This window comes from Odontesthes bonariensis, chromosome 3 (assembly GCF_027942865.1).
Source record: "Odontesthes bonariensis isolate fOdoBon6 chromosome 3, fOdoBon6.hap1, whole genome shotgun sequence".
NCBI lineage: Eukaryota > Metazoa > Chordata > Actinopteri > Atheriniformes > Atherinopsidae > Odontesthes > Odontesthes bonariensis.
In genome coordinates, this window is record NC_134508.1 from 32,498,452 (window position 1) to 32,515,691 (window position 17,240).

The 17,240-nt window shown below is 37.9% G+C and overlaps 1 protein-coding gene across 5 annotated transcripts in view; it reads left to right on the forward strand.

The window, feature by feature from the left end:
- The window catches only part of LOC142377471 (synaptotagmin-2-like), a 33,111-nt gene extending 18,196 nt beyond the window's left edge, over positions 1-14,915 (forward strand). For 2 of the 5 annotated variants that reach the window (XM_075461603.1, XM_075461604.1), the window contains exons 2-9: positions 2,560-2,785; positions 2,880-3,040; positions 6,525-6,662; positions 8,137-8,304; positions 9,017-9,187; positions 10,025-10,142; positions 10,431-10,564; positions 13,143-14,915. In XM_075461603.1, coding sequence (XP_075317718.1) covers positions 2,584-2,785; positions 2,880-3,040; positions 6,525-6,662; positions 8,137-8,304; positions 9,017-9,187; positions 10,025-10,142; positions 10,431-10,564; positions 13,143-13,358 — 1,308 coding nt within the window. In that variant the 5' untranslated portion in view covers positions 2,560-2,583 and the 3' untranslated portion in view covers positions 13,359-14,915. The remainder of the gene's footprint in view (positions 1-2,559; positions 2,786-2,879; positions 3,041-6,524; positions 6,663-8,136; positions 8,305-9,016; positions 9,188-10,024; positions 10,143-10,430; positions 10,565-13,142) is intronic. The other 3 variants (XM_075461605.1, XM_075461606.1, XM_075461607.1) reach the window with 3 other exon arrangements.
- The last annotated feature ends 2,325 nt before the right edge of the window (positions 14,916-17,240 follow it).

A 17,240-nucleotide genomic window follows, 5' to 3' on the forward strand; every position in this document is an offset into this window, starting at 1 on the left:
TCACAAAAGACAAAAGGTAAAAATGCTTCACATTCTTACTCGTATCTTCTCCCCGTGTATGCGTGGGTTCTCTCCGGGTACCCCAGCTTCCTCCCAGCGTCCAAAAACATGCATGTTAGGTCAATTAGTGTCTCTAAATTGTCTCCAGGATTGTCATTGTCCAGGCCAATGTCTCGCTTGTCTCTATGTGGACCTGTAATGGCATGGTGACCTGTCCAGGGTGGACCCCGCCTCTCGCCCAATGACAGAAAACTTATTCCATTATAAAAGATAAAAAAGTGTAATTAAGTAATTTGTTAACAGTAATAAGATTTTGATCGGCTTATTTAAGCTGGGTTTTACACTTGATTGTAATAAGATGAATAATTTCCAAACTTAACACATTTATTTGGATAAGAGTTATATGTTTATACACCAGAGACAAGGAGAGAGCCTAGTCCAATTCTTTTTTCTAAACTAAGCCACTGGGTATCAATCTTTTTGTTATTCTTCCAACTGAACTACCATCTATCCGTACCGATTAATATGACTTAATGCTTGGTTCACACAGAACTTCTTTATGTTTTTGGATGACTGTGAAGAAGCAGGGTTCTCTCTGGCGTGTCATTGTGTTCAGAGTAAAATAGATAATCACCGCAGCTCCTGCTTTTTCTTATCACACAGTAAATACTCACGTCGACATAAAGGATTCATAATGGTTTCAAACTCTGCAGCCTTAGATTTTCAGTTGAGGATTTGTGCGCACACACATAACTGGTATTCTCACCAACAATGCTCATAGTTGACTGTTGTGACTCCGAGATTATCTGGTTTAACTCCCCTCATGGGTGACAGTTTAGAGCAGCTTTTGAATTCATTGTCTCTCAAGTAAATAATCTTTATATACTAGAGACTCACTAAAAGAGCGACAGTATTTCGAGAATTAACATGGAAAACTGAGGCAACCCAGCACAAGATACATTCTCCTGTTTTCCAGTTTAAACGGTCATGTCAGTTGCCTTTCGTTGATGCCAGACTCAACACACATCTGCATTTCTCAAACAACATTTACACGTGCCTGCACTTTCAAAACGATCCACACTCGGTCTGTGTTGGGAGCGTGGATCAGCTCGGTAAGATGTTTGGAGGATGGATAAGATGAGGATTAGATGAGGACTTCTTGGATTGTATTAGCTATAGTACGTGATGAAGATTCTTAATCCTAACCAAATGCAGACTGAAAACAAAATTATGCCAAAACTTAACCTACCTGCATCTTAAAAATGAAACTGAGAACCTGTAGAACACTTGTACACAAACACACAAGATTAAAAAAAAGGTTCAATCAGACAAGATTCTCTTTATCAAGTCTCACATTCTGACTGTGTTTGTCCAGCACAATCAGCAAATTTAAATTCACGACCTTTGATCGACATAATTGCATATCCAACAAATTTAAAGCCCCTCACTGACACTGGTATTGTTTCCATGGTACCGGCACGTAACTTCTGCACATAACATGCTACAAGTAGAATTAAAAGGTATGGTGATAAAGAGCTTTTGCTTTTCCACATATTTCAGAGATCATCACCAATCAAAGCAGTTCTTCCCTCTTTTTCCCCGTCTCTGATCCAATATTGTCTACAGACCACTTGAGATTGGTCCCACTTTTTTTTTTGTTTTTGTTTTTTCTTGGGTCATTTTCTTTTTTATAAACAAATCTCAAGGTTAATTCCCCTTAGCGTATGGTAAATTTAGGCACCAAAATACATTGTTATAGGTAGGAAAAGATTATTGGGATTAGACTTCATAATGTCCCATTCTCTAAATTGCCTGGCTGTGGGGTTATCATGTGATATTGCATGCATTTTCTTAATGAAGTTGGGGTCAAATTCAAGAAATTTGAGTAGTTTGGGCATAAATTATTTTCAAAATAATGCCTGTGCCCTTTCCTTGATCGAATCAGGTAATTTAAAACCCAGATTTTCATTCATTCATTGATATTCCAAATCCAACACAAGGCCAACACAGAGACGAATGAGACAACTCAAAACCTCGATATTGAGTATGTACATGCAACAAATCCTCATATTTTAGTGGTCAGCAGAAAAAAGAATTACCATATCTTCATAAATCAAAATTAATAACCCCATAACCGTTGGCCAGTTCTCTGATCTTGTAAGAAGTTAACAGTTTCATCACACTGTGATGGACTGGCAACCTGTTCAGGATGTACTCCGCCTCTCGCCCAATGGCAGCTGGGATAGACTCCAGCCCCCCCCCCCCGTGACCCTGAGTTGGATTAAGCAGGTATAGAAAATGAAAGGATGGATGAATGTTTCATCACAGTATGTGTGTTTATCCTCCTGAAATTGTGACTGAACACTCTCCTCACAATGAGAAAACACAGCACAGACTGATATGTCACACTAATGTGTCTAAGTCAATACATTTCACCAACAGTCTTCCATAGGGTTTATTCTCTAGGTAGGACATTCATCCCACTTACCTTTCGACCATTTAAAAAAAAAATTATTTGTTTATATTTTTTCCTTTGTGTCTGATCACTTTGTGTCTCAGGGACCCTGCACCTAGTCTTTGACAATGAAGTTCAACTTGTTCAGAAAGGAGGCCGTGGCGGCTGCTGAGCCGACCGTTGCCACCACTGTGACCATGGCTCCTTCTCCGGCTATGATGTCCACCTCTGCACCGGACATTCCAGCCTCCAACAACACAGAAATCAGCAAAAATGACATGTTTGAGGAGATCAAGAGCAAATTCTTGAATGAAATCGATAAAATCCCTCGTAAGTAACACTGCCGTGAATGAAAGTGTTCTTCGTTGCACAATAAGCGGATACTGAAATGTTCATTTCCAACCTCTCGTTCTGAAACTGACAGTTCCTCCATGGGCTTTGATTGCCATCGCTGTGGTCGCTGCATTGCTCGTCCTCACTTGTTGCTTCTGTATAATAAAAAAATGCTGCTGCAAGAAGAAGAAGAACAAGAAAGGAAAGAAGGGGAAGGATGGCTTCAACATGAAGAACATGCAAGATGGCGAGGTATGACCCTCCTGCTTCCTACATATCAAATGTCAGGATAACATGACGTTTTGGCTGACATCCTGCTTCTTATTTACCACAACAATTCATTATTGACGTTTTTGTCATTTTTGCTCAGATTCTTTGACTTTGGCTAACTACATTTAATCTTTCACCAGCAGCTCTTTTAGCCCAGGCTGTAGAGGACACAAGGAGAGCCCTTTTCCCTCCATTTATTTGATGTCGTTGTGGTCGTTTAAACGTGCAATGTATTCCATTGTGGCCCGTTGTGAAAAATGACACACTTTGTTATGAGGTAGCAAAGAATGATGAGAACCATGAATTGGGGTATTTTTTCTTATTAAGTTATCAGTGCAAAAAGCTGCTGAAATAAATTGGTGTGGCTGTGAAACTTGCTGGAGAGTTTGGAGGCAAAGTATATCATAGGTAAAGTATTAGCTGATGATAAATATGGAGACTCATCAGCTTACATGAACTATTACCCTAATCTCCACTGACTTGAATATAGTAATCAGTTGCTTGTGTCCACACAGTAGATTCACTGACCTCAGCCCAAAGAAAGTGCGTCATTTCTCTTCATAACTGTGGTGGTGGTGTTGACTGCCTCTTTTTTTGTAGCGTGTTTGGTGTCTTGTGAGTTGAATCTCTTCCTCTCTCTGCTCTCCTCCTTTTTTCCGCTTTGTGTCTGTCTTGTATGTGCCTTGACTGTGGTGGACTCCTGCTCTACGGTAGGTGGATAGCTCACGTTGATGCTCTCTGGCCCCCGGGGCGGAGGGGGGGTTTCATGGAATGAAAGTCGTAGCTTCCTTTGCTTTTTTTTTTTTTTTATATTATTATTGTTATTTTTAGTCTCCCCCCATTTTTGTTAATCTTGTTATGATAGCTTGAGAATGTAACAATGGGAAAGCTATGATGTCCTCCATAAACCCAGGAGAGGAGAGTCTAACCATCTAACACATTGTTCTTTGGACAATGTAACTGTAACTCATACCAATATGGAAAGTATTGGATTCAAAGATGATATGCAAGGCACTGTTAACATTATTAATATGCATGTGATAAAGGGCATGGTTGGTTGGTTGGTTGGTTGGGAGACATGGAAACTGTGATGATAAAACTGCATGATGAACAAAATACTCAAAAACAAAAGTTATTTTTGACTGTAATACTCAAGGAGGAGGTAGGATGCAGAGACACTGGATGGCCAGAAAGAAAACGTTTCAAAGTCAAGGTCACTTTGACAAAGAGACTCTTATTCAATTACAGAAATAACTGCAGCAACAAGACTCTGCATTATTCATATAGCTGGCTGTGCCCTTCAATCCTGAACCATCTACTCCGATGATGGTGAGGTGAAAGAGAGGCATTTTTGACCCACATTTATTATGGGGTTAGACAAGGCCTATTATTTAGGGTTATAAAGTTTGTAATTTATACTAAATTGTGAAGGAGTGAGAGTGGAGTTTATCTCTAGCTTGTGTTGGGCTTAATAACCTACAGTCTGTAATTACAACTCAGTTGCCAGAATAAAATGTTGCCATTTTGTATTTATAGAAACCACAGATATGTATAAACTCAGCATTTATCACATTTCCATTTTCCATTTTATTACGCTTGTCCCTCATAAACCAGTAAAGAAGACCAAAGTAGGAGGTTGGATTTGTTCTGTGCATACCATTGTTTTTTTCAGCTAGTCTGGCCTGAAAAAGGCTGTTACAGTTTTGTGCTTCTGTGCTTCTTTTAAAACTTTCACTCTAGAGTCCTTTGTGGGGCTGTCTTCCCTTCTTAGTTTGTGTGTTAAACATGTTTAGTACAGAGAGAAAATAGTCCTGATATATGACTCTATAGCTTTGCGTTGGTACTGTGAAGTCCTGCATTAATCTCACTTTCAGCTTTGTTTGTTGCCTTTACTGTGGTTAAAGCTAGCTAAGTAACTGTGCCAGTGTCACAAATGGGAATGTTGTTAATTTTGTGAGCACCGACTCTCAACCACAGCAACATTAAAACCACCTGCTACCGCAAAATTTGAGACAGATTCTACGGGACCTGTGGAATCCCAATCCTAACCAGTCCTCTAGTTCATGCTTAGCCCGCTAACATCAGTGCTGCTGTGTTTCAGCTTGGCTTTTCACAAAATAAATCTTACTATATAATTATTCATTTGATTATTTCTTAGTAATTTAAATAAGCAACATTAGTTGTTATGCAAATTATGGCAACCAGGTATTTTGGGATGAAGGCAGAGCAGTTAGCTAGCAAGTGACCAGAGGGATATCATTGCTAAATAGATTATAGTTAGCTGTTAAGATATTAATGAGCTCTTGGCCTGCTTATAACATGATAGTGGTAGAGAGGTTGTCTTAAATAGATACTTTAATATGGAATCATTGTCTCTTTTAAAATAGTTTTTTTATGCTATTTGAAAACAAACAACTGAACAGTGCGAAGGTAAGCTACCTCTAGATGCTCAGTATGCACAAGGCTGCATGACAAATGGGTCTGGTTGTTTAGATGGCACGTGAGAAATACCAATAATAATTCATATGCTGTGAACTTTCAGTTAAGTAGTGAGGTTACTGATCATGTACATAATTGTGTCTAATTAACCAACATCCCAGTCATCATGATATTTAACAGCAAAAAAAACGTTCTTGATAAGGTACTGTATGCCACTGTATCCTGGTTTCTATCACAGTACTAAAGGCTGCATATCCAGGTTTCTCAATACCAGTATATGACTACTCAGGTTTCAGAAAGCAGCATGTTTATGTGAGCAACAAATAACCAGGATATCAGTGCACATGTCAACAGTCAATTAATATGTATCTGTGGTTTCTAGAAGCTTAGAATGACTTTGTTTTATTTCTGCAATTTGGCTGGTAATCCAAGTGAAAAGTGTATCATATCTAATATATATCTCTTTGCCCTGAATATTATGTCTCATTTTCCTTTAATAATTTAATATGAATTGACATTTGCTCTTGTGAGCTAGTTCCTTAGGGGTTTATTCCAAATTGATCTCCTTGTTTATCTGGTGAAATCTAAAATTTTACTGTTTGACAAACAAGAACTCTCCCATTTTTCTGATTCCATTTGGAAAGTAGTGACATTTATTACCCCTTTTAGTGGAACTAGCATGCAATGCCTCCACTGACTCTGGCTGTCACAGTACTGCTCAAGCATGTTGAAGGAATTGCCCACTGATCCAAAAACACTGTTTGGTTGAGGAGTACGGCATATTTAAATAATAGACACCTTCCATTTATGTTACCAGCAGAGATTTCTTTCTTTCTTTTTTTTCATATAAATCCCTGGTTTTGATTATCAGGTGTAATACAGGTAAGCAGTAACCGAAACATGTAAACACTCCTGGAGCTCCAGTGTCTGTGGCATGCTGGCTGTTAAATAGGGAGTTCTGCATAATGGTTCCTGAGTATGTCATTTTTAATTCAGTTGGGTTTTTTTTGCGACCTTTACACCACAGAAACACCAGGATGACGAAGATGATGATGAGGAGGGAGAGACCGGACTTACAGAAGAAGAGAAAGAGGAAGAAGAGAAAGAGGAAGAAAAACTGGGGAAGCTGCAGTACTCGATAGATTATGATTTTGAGAACACAAAGGTTTGTTGTTGTCATGATAACTGCACTTTTATTAAACCTTAAGATAAATATTGTTCTGGAGTAATAAAGACCAGTTTTACAGGTGAAAATCAATTTAATTATATTTTTCGTTGAGAATTTGAATGTTGTTTTCTTTGATAGTTATGCCTGAAATTTTTATAGGATTTGCAGAAATTGTTTGAAGAAATGGATTAGGAACACTGTAATATGAAGTTTCAATATGTGGTAGTACAATCAGTTTTCACATGGCAGGATAGAGTAAGATAATTGGTACAGCTACACTTTACCTCCTTCCACACCTCATTCGCAACATAATCGCCATATTTTCTTGTTCTGACTCCCATGTGACGGAGCTAGCCAATCAGAAACTAGGAGTCATGGCAAATGCAACGGATTTTTTCTATTTCAAGCTCAAAAGATTTTTGAGGAAACTTTTGTTTGTATTCTTTGATCAGTGCCTCTAATCTCTAATCAATTAATTGTCTTCTAAAGCCAACCAGTAAGTGACAAAAGTGTTTTTGTAAAATGTTTTCGAGTTATTGATGGAACACATGTTGGTCTCAATCTTACGTCACACAAAGGCCGATGGTTGACCAGGAAGCACTCAGTTGCTCCAGCCACCCCGTTCCATCCTCCTTAAGAAGACCTTGGCTACTTAAACGAATGATTTGAGAACTGCTCAGGTATGGAGACAGTCACATAAATCGTATTTCCCCGACGCTGCTTGTAATTGTGGTATTTTATTTGATGCCATGATGAGCCGTGTTTAGGGGAAAATGACTTATATGACAGTCTCAGTTGGAGACATTTCAACTTTACGACTCTGACTCAAAGAAAACAAAAAAATACAAATGGACAGATATTTTTTGTATCTTAACTCGTCACAATGTGCATTTTCCCAAAAATGTTTAACTTACACCTGATCAATACAGAATTTCTTGACAGGTTCTTTGTAAAATCGCTCACTTTTGAGAGAGAGTGGAAAACAATAAAGGTGCTAAACCCTGAGATGATGAATTTTTCAGCAGCTGTGGCATAGGCAGATAGACAGAAGTGTTAAATATTCAGTGACCTGAATTATTCCAGCAATGTCCTCAGCATCATTTGAAGAAAATGGATGTAACACTAAAACTGTTGGACCGTAATATCTTTAATTCATTCATTTATAAAAAGTAAGCAGTAAACTCCATTAAGCAGAATCTGGAAAAGGTATTCTGCTAATATTACTTAATGTTAAAAAACATGGTTTATGTCACTAAAAATAATAGTTTTATACAAGTTATTATACTATGAGACATTTGACAAACTGCCCGACATTCAGTATGTTTCCAGTAAACCAAGACGTTTGTGGTGATTGATTTCAAGGCTTAAATTGTCAGATCATGTTATATAAGCAGTCTGGCTCAAATGTTGGATTTCTTGTTGATAAAACTCTTCATCTTCAGCACTATCCTGTCCAATCCTCTGTTCACAGCTCACAGTTGGCATCCTTCAAGCTGCAGACCTTATTTCCATGGACTCTGGTGGAACCTCTGATCCTTATGTTAAAGTCTTTCTGTTGCCTGATAAGAAAAAGAAGTATGACACCAAGGTGCACAAGAAAACGCTGAACCCTGTCTTTAATGAGACGTTTGTTTTCAAGGTAAGTTTCAACGTGACTTTTCAAGTCAGGAGCTGAGATAGTTACGGCCTTAAGAAAGTGTGCATGTAGCAGCAAAGAAAGAGGGACATAGATCTGATAATGTAGATTATCGTGTAGATGTTAGTGTTTCTGCATAAAAATAAGATGCAAAAATGATCATCTTAAACCCTTGTGTATCCATCACATTGACTGTTGTGTCAGGTTTGTCTGGATCCACTGGTCTGTTCAGCATACAGGCTGCTCTTTGCTGCTCTCACTAATAAACCCCGCAGAGACTGAAAAAGGGACTCTGGGTCAAGCTTGAAGCTCTCTCCTTCTGCTAATATGCAGTGGCAAAACATGGAACAATGAATTCTAAAAAACGAATCTCTCTTCTGTCTCAGACAGAGGCAAAGACGTATCTAGAGCCACATATACTGTCTCACTGTGAAGATTTATTTCACAAACTTCCTACTATTTGAAATCAAAAGGTTTTTACTTTATAATTATTTTCAACATTTATATGAGGGAAAATGTAATATCTTATTACACATATATTATTGATCATATAATCTAATGTGTGTTCAAAGGCACATTGTTTTGCCATGATCTCAGATACAGGTTTTTATTTTTCAGATCATTTACATTCAGCTTCTTTTCAAATGATTTCCTTTCTAAAGTACTTCTAATAAAGTTTGGATAATCATGTTCAAGCAGTATTGTTTCTGTCAAGCAGCTGCCCTATGAGGAACTTGGCGGCAAGACACTGGTCATGTCTGTGTATGACTATGACCGGTTTTCCAAACATGACGTCATTGGAGAGGTGAAGATCCCCATGAATACCATTGACCTTGGACGGCCGATCGAAGAGTGGCGGGACCTGGAGAGCGCTGATCAAGAGGAGGTGCTGTTCAAAATCAAACAGATTAGAGTCATGCTTTCAGCTTCCAAAGAACAGGGCACTGATATTGTATTGTATTTATATTGTTAACAAATCCCATGAAACAATTATGAAATGGTGCTTTTGATAAGTAATATCCACCTAGAAACGTGTTAGTTTGCCGAAAAATGAGGAAATCTACAATGAGCTGCACCATCACGCATGCTTATACATCCCTTTATTATGTTTGATGTGGCCACTGTAGTCTTGTTCTTGTCCATCTGACATATACCATGATGCTGCAATAAGATAACTCACTTGCTCACCAAATGTGAAATAATTCACAATTACACAACTTTAGAGTCAAAATATCCTTGATCTTAGAGGAAATTCAGCTAATTCAGCAATTTGCAATTGCTAAAAGATGCTGTATTATGTAAGTGCACAGTCATATAAGCAATCAGAATGAATATTTATTTTTTACAGTAGTGCAACACTTATTACTATACATCCAGAAATATATAGTGATGGCACTGTGTGCTCATGAAGTATCAGGTTGAGGAATTTTTTTATGCAAAAATTTTGTGTAGAACAAAGTTATTGTATTTTCTGCTAATACTTATGCTGGAAGTGCTATGCGCTTATGCTCAGAATAATAAAAGAATCTCACAAAACTGTGTAATGGCAACCTATAAAGTGCCAGCGATGTCACATGGTAAAAAACACTTAATGAATTTCAGCCTTGGAGAATGCAAGATAGTCAACAGTTTTGTGCGAAGGTGTCAGAAAACAAGCAGTTGACTGATGAGTATGTCTACTCGTCATCTTTTCTCCTTTCCCTCTGTGCTGGCTGCTGCTCAGCCTGAGAAACTTGGAGACATCTGCATCTCCCTCCGTTATGTCCCCACTGCTGGGAAGCTTACCGTCTGCATCCTGGAGGCAAAGAACCTGAAGAAGATGGACGCCTGCGGCTTATCCGGTAGAAAAAAAGCCTAGATCATTTTTTTAAAAACAAGTTTTAGATTACTGCACATTTATTGGGAGAGAGTATGATTGGGAACATTGATTGTTTAAAATTTTTTAAAGAAACTAATGTTGCTGCTGGTGCAGTGAATACATTTTCCTCAATAAGTCAGCATTTCTTTGCTTGTCAAAGAAAATTAAATAAGAGGTTATTACAGAAAATGGGAAGGAATGGGAAACAAGCAGAACATAACAGTTTATAGGTTGTTGTTTCTTTTGCTAATCGTGTTGATGTCCCTTTTAGATCCATATGTAAAGATCCAACTGCTGCAGGGGGGTAAGCGCCTGAAGAAAAAGAAGACAACAGTGAAGAAAAACACGCTTAATCCATATTATAATGAATCATTCAGCTTTGAAATCCCACTGGAACAGATGCAGGTACAGTATATGTCAAACCAGACATTTTGAACTTAATTGATATGTTTTGATGTCCTACAAATCAATCTCCACTCACATTTTAACAATACTAGGCCGTAAAGTGAAAGTACACCTCCGAATCAAATTGCCAAGTTTGCAAAGAGATGTGGATTTGTTTCTGAAATTTAAGAATGAATTGAATTGCACTTGGCTTGTGGTGTCCACAGTGTTAAAAACATTTCCCAATGCAAAGTGCATTGGACATTGCAGCAGCAGTGTCCCTTTCCTGGCTTGTTCCTCAATAATATCCACAAATGTTGTTTTTTTTGTCATTTTTCATGTGGGAACTGTTTTCTTTCTGTTCAACTAAAGCTAACAGTCATATTACTGTGCAGAGGAAGGTTTGCATACAAGGTTTTTGCAACTGATGGCTAGAATGGATTAAAACAGAAGGGATATCCTCTTCGACTGAGCTGTAATGTAAACTAAAGTTTAAAACGTACCTTAAACACTAAAGGAGGGGACGGTGGTATTAATAAAATTGAAAAAGTTCAATTGTATTATAGAAAGATAATATAATAATAATTAAATAGTGGTTAAGGCCATACACTCAATTAATATTTGACCATTTGGTCATACTGATCATAGTTTGATCTGTGGAAGAAAAGCCTCCAGAAGTCCCAGATTGATGAAAGAAAGGGCTCTGTGACCAGTTACACAAGCTGGGGCACTTGATAAAATCTTTTTGACCGAGTCATCTCCAGATGTCAATATTAGCTCCTATTTCTGGCAACAAAGACATTCAGTTTCAGGTGACATTTGGGGGAATTTTTGGCAAGAACACCATCGATTTTCATCCACAAGCAGGTGCACCAGTCACCTCTGGCACAGGCAGCCCCGGATTAGCTGCAGCAACCAATTTGGTCTCTGCATCTGTGTGCTGCAGCTTTTTGTCTTTGTGCTGTGGTTCAAATACATAATGTTTGGTGTAATAAAAGGGCCAGAATTAAGGCTGTTGAGCAATTTTCAGAGGTTATATACTTGGCAGGTGGCTATATCTCTGACAAAGCCAGCTACTGATCTGTCCAATGATAAGTCGTAATTGGTAAGTGAGCGGCCAGTGGGGACAAATAAGAAGGCATCTAATACAGGCATGCAACAGGATCTTCTATTGTCTCAGCTTGGCATTAGAATGGAGAGGCTTACTGCTGCAAAACTCAAAAGAAGACCAGTCAACTCAGCACCTAATACTTTTAGTTTGGCAAGCTAGCAACCAAAGCGATAGGCCAATTAGTAGATTATCAGCCTTCCCGTGATGGTTCCCATCCTTTAAATGCTAAAAGACAGCCTCGCTATGCTATTACTCTACTTAGCCGAGGGAGTATCCAATCCAGTAGGTCACCATTTTAGAGATGCTAGTCATTAGCCATGCTGAATCCCTGCTGAGACAATATAAGATCTGATTAGTAACAGCGTTAGGTACATGAGCTATCGGCCAAGTTAAATTAGCCTGCTCATTTCCCACCGCTCACTGCTCAGTGACCAGTGCCAACTTATCATTGGTTGGATCAGTAGCTGGCTTCAGCAGGTAAATATCATCCTGCTAAATTTATGTAGCCTCGGCTGAGTGCTCAATAGTCTTAATTTTGGCCCTTTTACTGCACCACAGTTCAGGTAAAAACAGCCAATCAGGATAGATTTTGATAATCTTAGTTTGACTTTGCTAGCTTCTGGAGTTTATACCTAAAATTGCTGATCAGGTTACGAGGATGCTATTACTCAGTCCGTTAAATGCCTAGTTAAGTGTAGCTGTGATTATAGGTCACCTTTGCAATTCAATTGGACTACTGTTCCTGTCACAGTGTAGAAGCACACAATGGGAATAGATATATTGGCCAAAATCTAATTCCATTATGAGAGGTGGCTCTATGTTACCTTTAAGCTTGTTAATACTGGGCTCTTTCTGCTCGACCTCTTACATCATGGACTGAGTGGGGATACATTTTACAGCTTGTTCAGGAGAGCCAAACAGCTGATCACTCTATAGACTGCCTGGCAGTATACGTGACTTGAGATCTGACAGCTTCCCTTTGACTGGACTTGTCGACCAAATCCATTGTTATGTCACATAACACATAGACATGCATGGGTTTGGAAGTGGAGTGCAATGCCCACTGCGTCTCATGTGAAAACCCCTTTTAGCCAGTTTGAGTCCCACTGAATATTTACATGCAGGAGAAATATGACTCCCAGCCCCATGATATGGATGTGTTTGTATTTCAATTAGTAGGACTCAGATCTTGATAAATATTTTAAAAGTCCAGTTTCAGTCAGATTGATAATGATTAATAAATTATTTTTTGATATTAGATAATAGTTCCTACATGGAATTAGTCAAAAAGTTTGTTCTTGAGTAACAAGGCCATGATGGACAGAGACTTACTCTTTCATTTTCACAAATGTTTTATCAGATTCCATTCTGTTTCAGACGCTTTGAGACGTACAAAATTCATAACAAAAACATTTAGATGGATAGAAACATTACATGTCAAAGGAAAAACTCAGAGAAATCGTAATTATTCTCTTGCTTTCTTCCCAGAAAATCTTGGTTGCAGTCACAGTGTTTGACTATGACAAGATAGGCAAGAACGACGCCATCGGAAAGATCTTCGTTGGCAGCAAGGCTACTGGCTTAGGTCTTAAGCACTGGTCCGACATGCTGTCCAACCCACGCCGCCCCATTGCCCAGTGGCATGTCTTGCAGCCTGAGGAGGAAATTGACGGTCAGCTGGCATCCCTGAATGCAAAGAAGTAACACGCTCCGTCAACCAGCTAATGCTCTTACTCAGAAAACGAACCCCCTGTCCCTACTTTGCATGAATTCCATGACTGAACAAATGACTAATTGTCATGAATCCTGCTCAGCAAAAAAGAGACATCTTAGAATATCTTCTCATTCATAGTTAAGTCGAAGGAAACTATTTTTTAGCACAGGATCTCACATGTTAGGGTAAGCTGAGAAGAAAGGTCTTGAGTTATTAAGTGAGCAGCTCGTGAATGATTGACTTTAGGTCATTCTTTCATTTGAAGAAACTTAGAAACTGATTCTTAGGGTGCTGCCACAGGATAAGAGTCTTGGTGAAGACAATGCTGGATAAAAAGCTTTAGTTTAGTTTATAGAGCATGCTTTACTTACCTACCCACTGCTCTGCACTCACCACATCCAGTATTGTATCTTGCTAATAAGTGTGCTATAACCCGCAATAGAAAGTACTTTAGTGTCGAGCATAGAGTCGGTTTACATCTATTAGAGCAAGCAGATTTAACTAAGAGTAAATCAGGTTGAAGTCAATGAATCAGCGATCAATGTTGCAACTTTTTTTCAAGCAAAATCTGTCTTGGTTTTATCATCAGTATATCAGGGATGACACAGTTGTCTGATCTTTGTCGCCTGTTTTGTCTTGCCATGAGGGCACATCTATACATTTATGTTCAACACACATTTCTGCAGACAGATCTAAAGTGGGAGAGGAATACAAGGGTGCCTTTCTGATGTGACACTTTGAAGCGTACAATAGATTTCTTTGTTTGTCTTCAAGAGGTTGTATTTCATTTAAAAGCTGTCAGGGAAAATGTGAATGTGCCATCAGATTTCTGGCTTGAGCGGTGTTGACTACTGGGATGTAAAACCTTACTTATCTACTGAAGAAGTAAGAAGACCAGAAGGATCAGCACTAATGCTCGAAACAGTTTGTTTATTTAGAATTCTGCCATTGGTTCGAAGAACAGTGCCATCTAACTAATTTTATTTTGGATTACATTAAACTGATTGTATGTCTTTTACTAGCATAGTTTTCCCCACACTCTCTGTCAGAGACGACGAGACATTTTTACAGAAAATAAAATCTGAAATTTAAGATGCAGCTTCAATTTTTTTTTAAAGAACGTGAATTCAAGCATAAAATGCAAGTTTGTAGAGTCTAAATATGGCATCTGCTGCAATACATCAAACGTGCAATACAACAAACATATCTTGGACCATCTGCCTGAACCAAGTAGAGCTGCAGAACTGAGCATGGGTCATGCCTTGCAGTATTTCATGTTGAATAGCTCTATCAAAATACAGACTTTGTGATGCTGGAGCCAAAGTGCTGCCACATGGTTTTGTTATAAATTCATCACAGTCATACTGTGTTAGTCTAATGTACAAAGGCTTGAAGGCAAGAAAAGACACAAGGAATTGTTTACTAAAAAGCAGCTGAATACCAGATTGTGTGTTTTAATCATTAGGAAAAATTTTGATAGCAGTGATTTTGTTTTTTTTGGACGTGGTTTGAGGTGGTTTGACAACCCTTTTTTTTTTTTTTTTTTTTTTTTTTTTTTTTTTTTCCCAGAGTGAAAGATTTCAAAGTTCCCAACTGCAAAAACTTTATTTTCAGTATTGAAAATAGTTCACTCTAATTTGTTACTAGAGTTAAACATGAAAAAATAGTTTACCAATGAATTATTCAAAAAAAGTTCTTCACAGCTAAAGGTATGTGTACCCCACTGGATACACAGTTTCTGGAAGTATTTAGAAGGATTGTCAGGTTGCTTATGTGGTTTAAAAAAAAAAAATGTTAATCAGACTACTGTATACAAACATTAAAGCAGTACTTTGCAAAAATTTGTTGAAACATCCAGTTTTTTCATGACAAGTTGTAGAAGTTAAAAGAAATGGAAAATCTATTAGAAAGCAAAATTTGAATCACTTTGTAGTTACTAACAAGATCAAAGATAATTAAGGCAGGATTCACATATAGGAGATGAGTTAACCCTCCACATTTAGAATCTTTGGTCCATTTTATCTGCTGGACCCGATGGATGAGAAGTTGACCTTTCTGCTGTCATGAACAGCACTAGGAAAACAAAGTAACTGACCCATAGTTCAATTAATCAATGAAAAACGTCACCCCATGCAAAGTGTATGAGAATCGAGACAGCCAAAGCCTGAAACATGCACGAGTGATTCCTGCCTCATAGTGTCAAATGGCATCTTATTTAAGTTTAGCTAAGAAAAAACACGTTTCTTACATGAGGTCTACAAAAAAAAGATAGTGATCAGGAGGGTTTAGAGATTCCTTTTAATATGTGAAAGAGAATATCAGATGTGTGTCTTGAAGGCCAACACATTTCAGTCTTCTCACTGAGGGAATTAAAGCCGCATGAATTCAGATCTCTAAAGACTCGGGGGTTTTCACACTTAAACTTCAACTTTCAGAAATGATAACATTTTTAGAGTACAGCATTCGGTTTGTTATGAAATTTGCTGAAGTATTTCTGGCTTCCATATAGTTAGAGGTATCTAAAGGAAGGCGAACAGCAGCACACCCGTTCATCCCCAGTACTTCATCTTTCTATTGTTAAAATAATGCATTGCGCAGATCTGTTAATAGGCTACAGCATGTAATTACAAGATGATGTAAATAGTAGCATGTTTTAAAGAGAAACTCTAATTATATTGTGTATGTGTGTTTGTGTTCTGTGTCATTTTTTATAATAAAATATAGCAAAAAAAACGAGTTTGCACTGACTGCAGAGTGTATGTATTTTTTCTGACTGGGACTGAATGAGTGTCTAAATAATCCATGTTAAGGTTCTCAATGATTGATCTGGACTTGCTTTGTGTGTCACGTAAAAAAATCCACAAACATTTCGAAATACTGCATGACTGTGAGTTTTTTCTGTCATTGTTTCTGTGTTGTCTATACTAAATGCAGTGTTACAATATTCTCAGGCTGCACCAACTAATTACTGTTAATTTCTGGTTGCACTGTATGTGTTTGTCACTAGACAGTTAGACTGTATATATGTCAAACTACTTCTTTTTTTCGGTGTACCGTAAGTGTTTCCTTTATTCATTCCTGCCAGATGATTGTTGAATCTAGATCTGACTTGTCACCCCTTTTCCTTTATACGCCATTAAATTGTACCTTGTCATCTTATTTCAATCCATAACACTTGTTCTCTTTGTACTTGCATATTACATTAGACTGACTTTATTATTATTCACCACGCAATATTTTTACATGAAGTATTACCACACCATATTGCTGTCCTCTTGTAGCTCAGTCTAATAATCAATGTCATCACCACAAATGCAACTTTCTAAATGAACACACTAGCCAACTAATGGATTATAATAGGATGAGCTGATGTTGTGACACTTGTTTATGATCTAAGATACTGACATTTCTGATTTGGGGATTTGTTTCATTCATCTTTTTTTTTTCATACAGCATCGATTTCTATATGATTAATCCTTTTTTGCAACAAATATTGCTTGCGGAAGAACAACCCAAAGCTTTATGACAGTCATCATTTAGATGATAAATTAGTTGTCTCATGTTCAAGGGGCTGAGATGGAGATGCTTTGATGTGGACAGTGTGTCAGTTTAAGATATATTTGTGAAGAGGCATCTCATGACAATATTTTTTTCAATGTGTGTCAGTGCAGCTATTGCTGAGGTTATTTTATATCCCACCAGATTCTGTGCATTTGCGAAAGGACCAACAGATCCCATGTTTGTTTGTTGTACTTCTCTTAATAAATTATATTAGTTTGTTGCTGCAGTGCAGACAACAAAATCCCTGTCTTCCTGGGTCTCACAAGCACAGAGCAGACCCAAACAGCGTGGAATCAACATTCATAATGCAA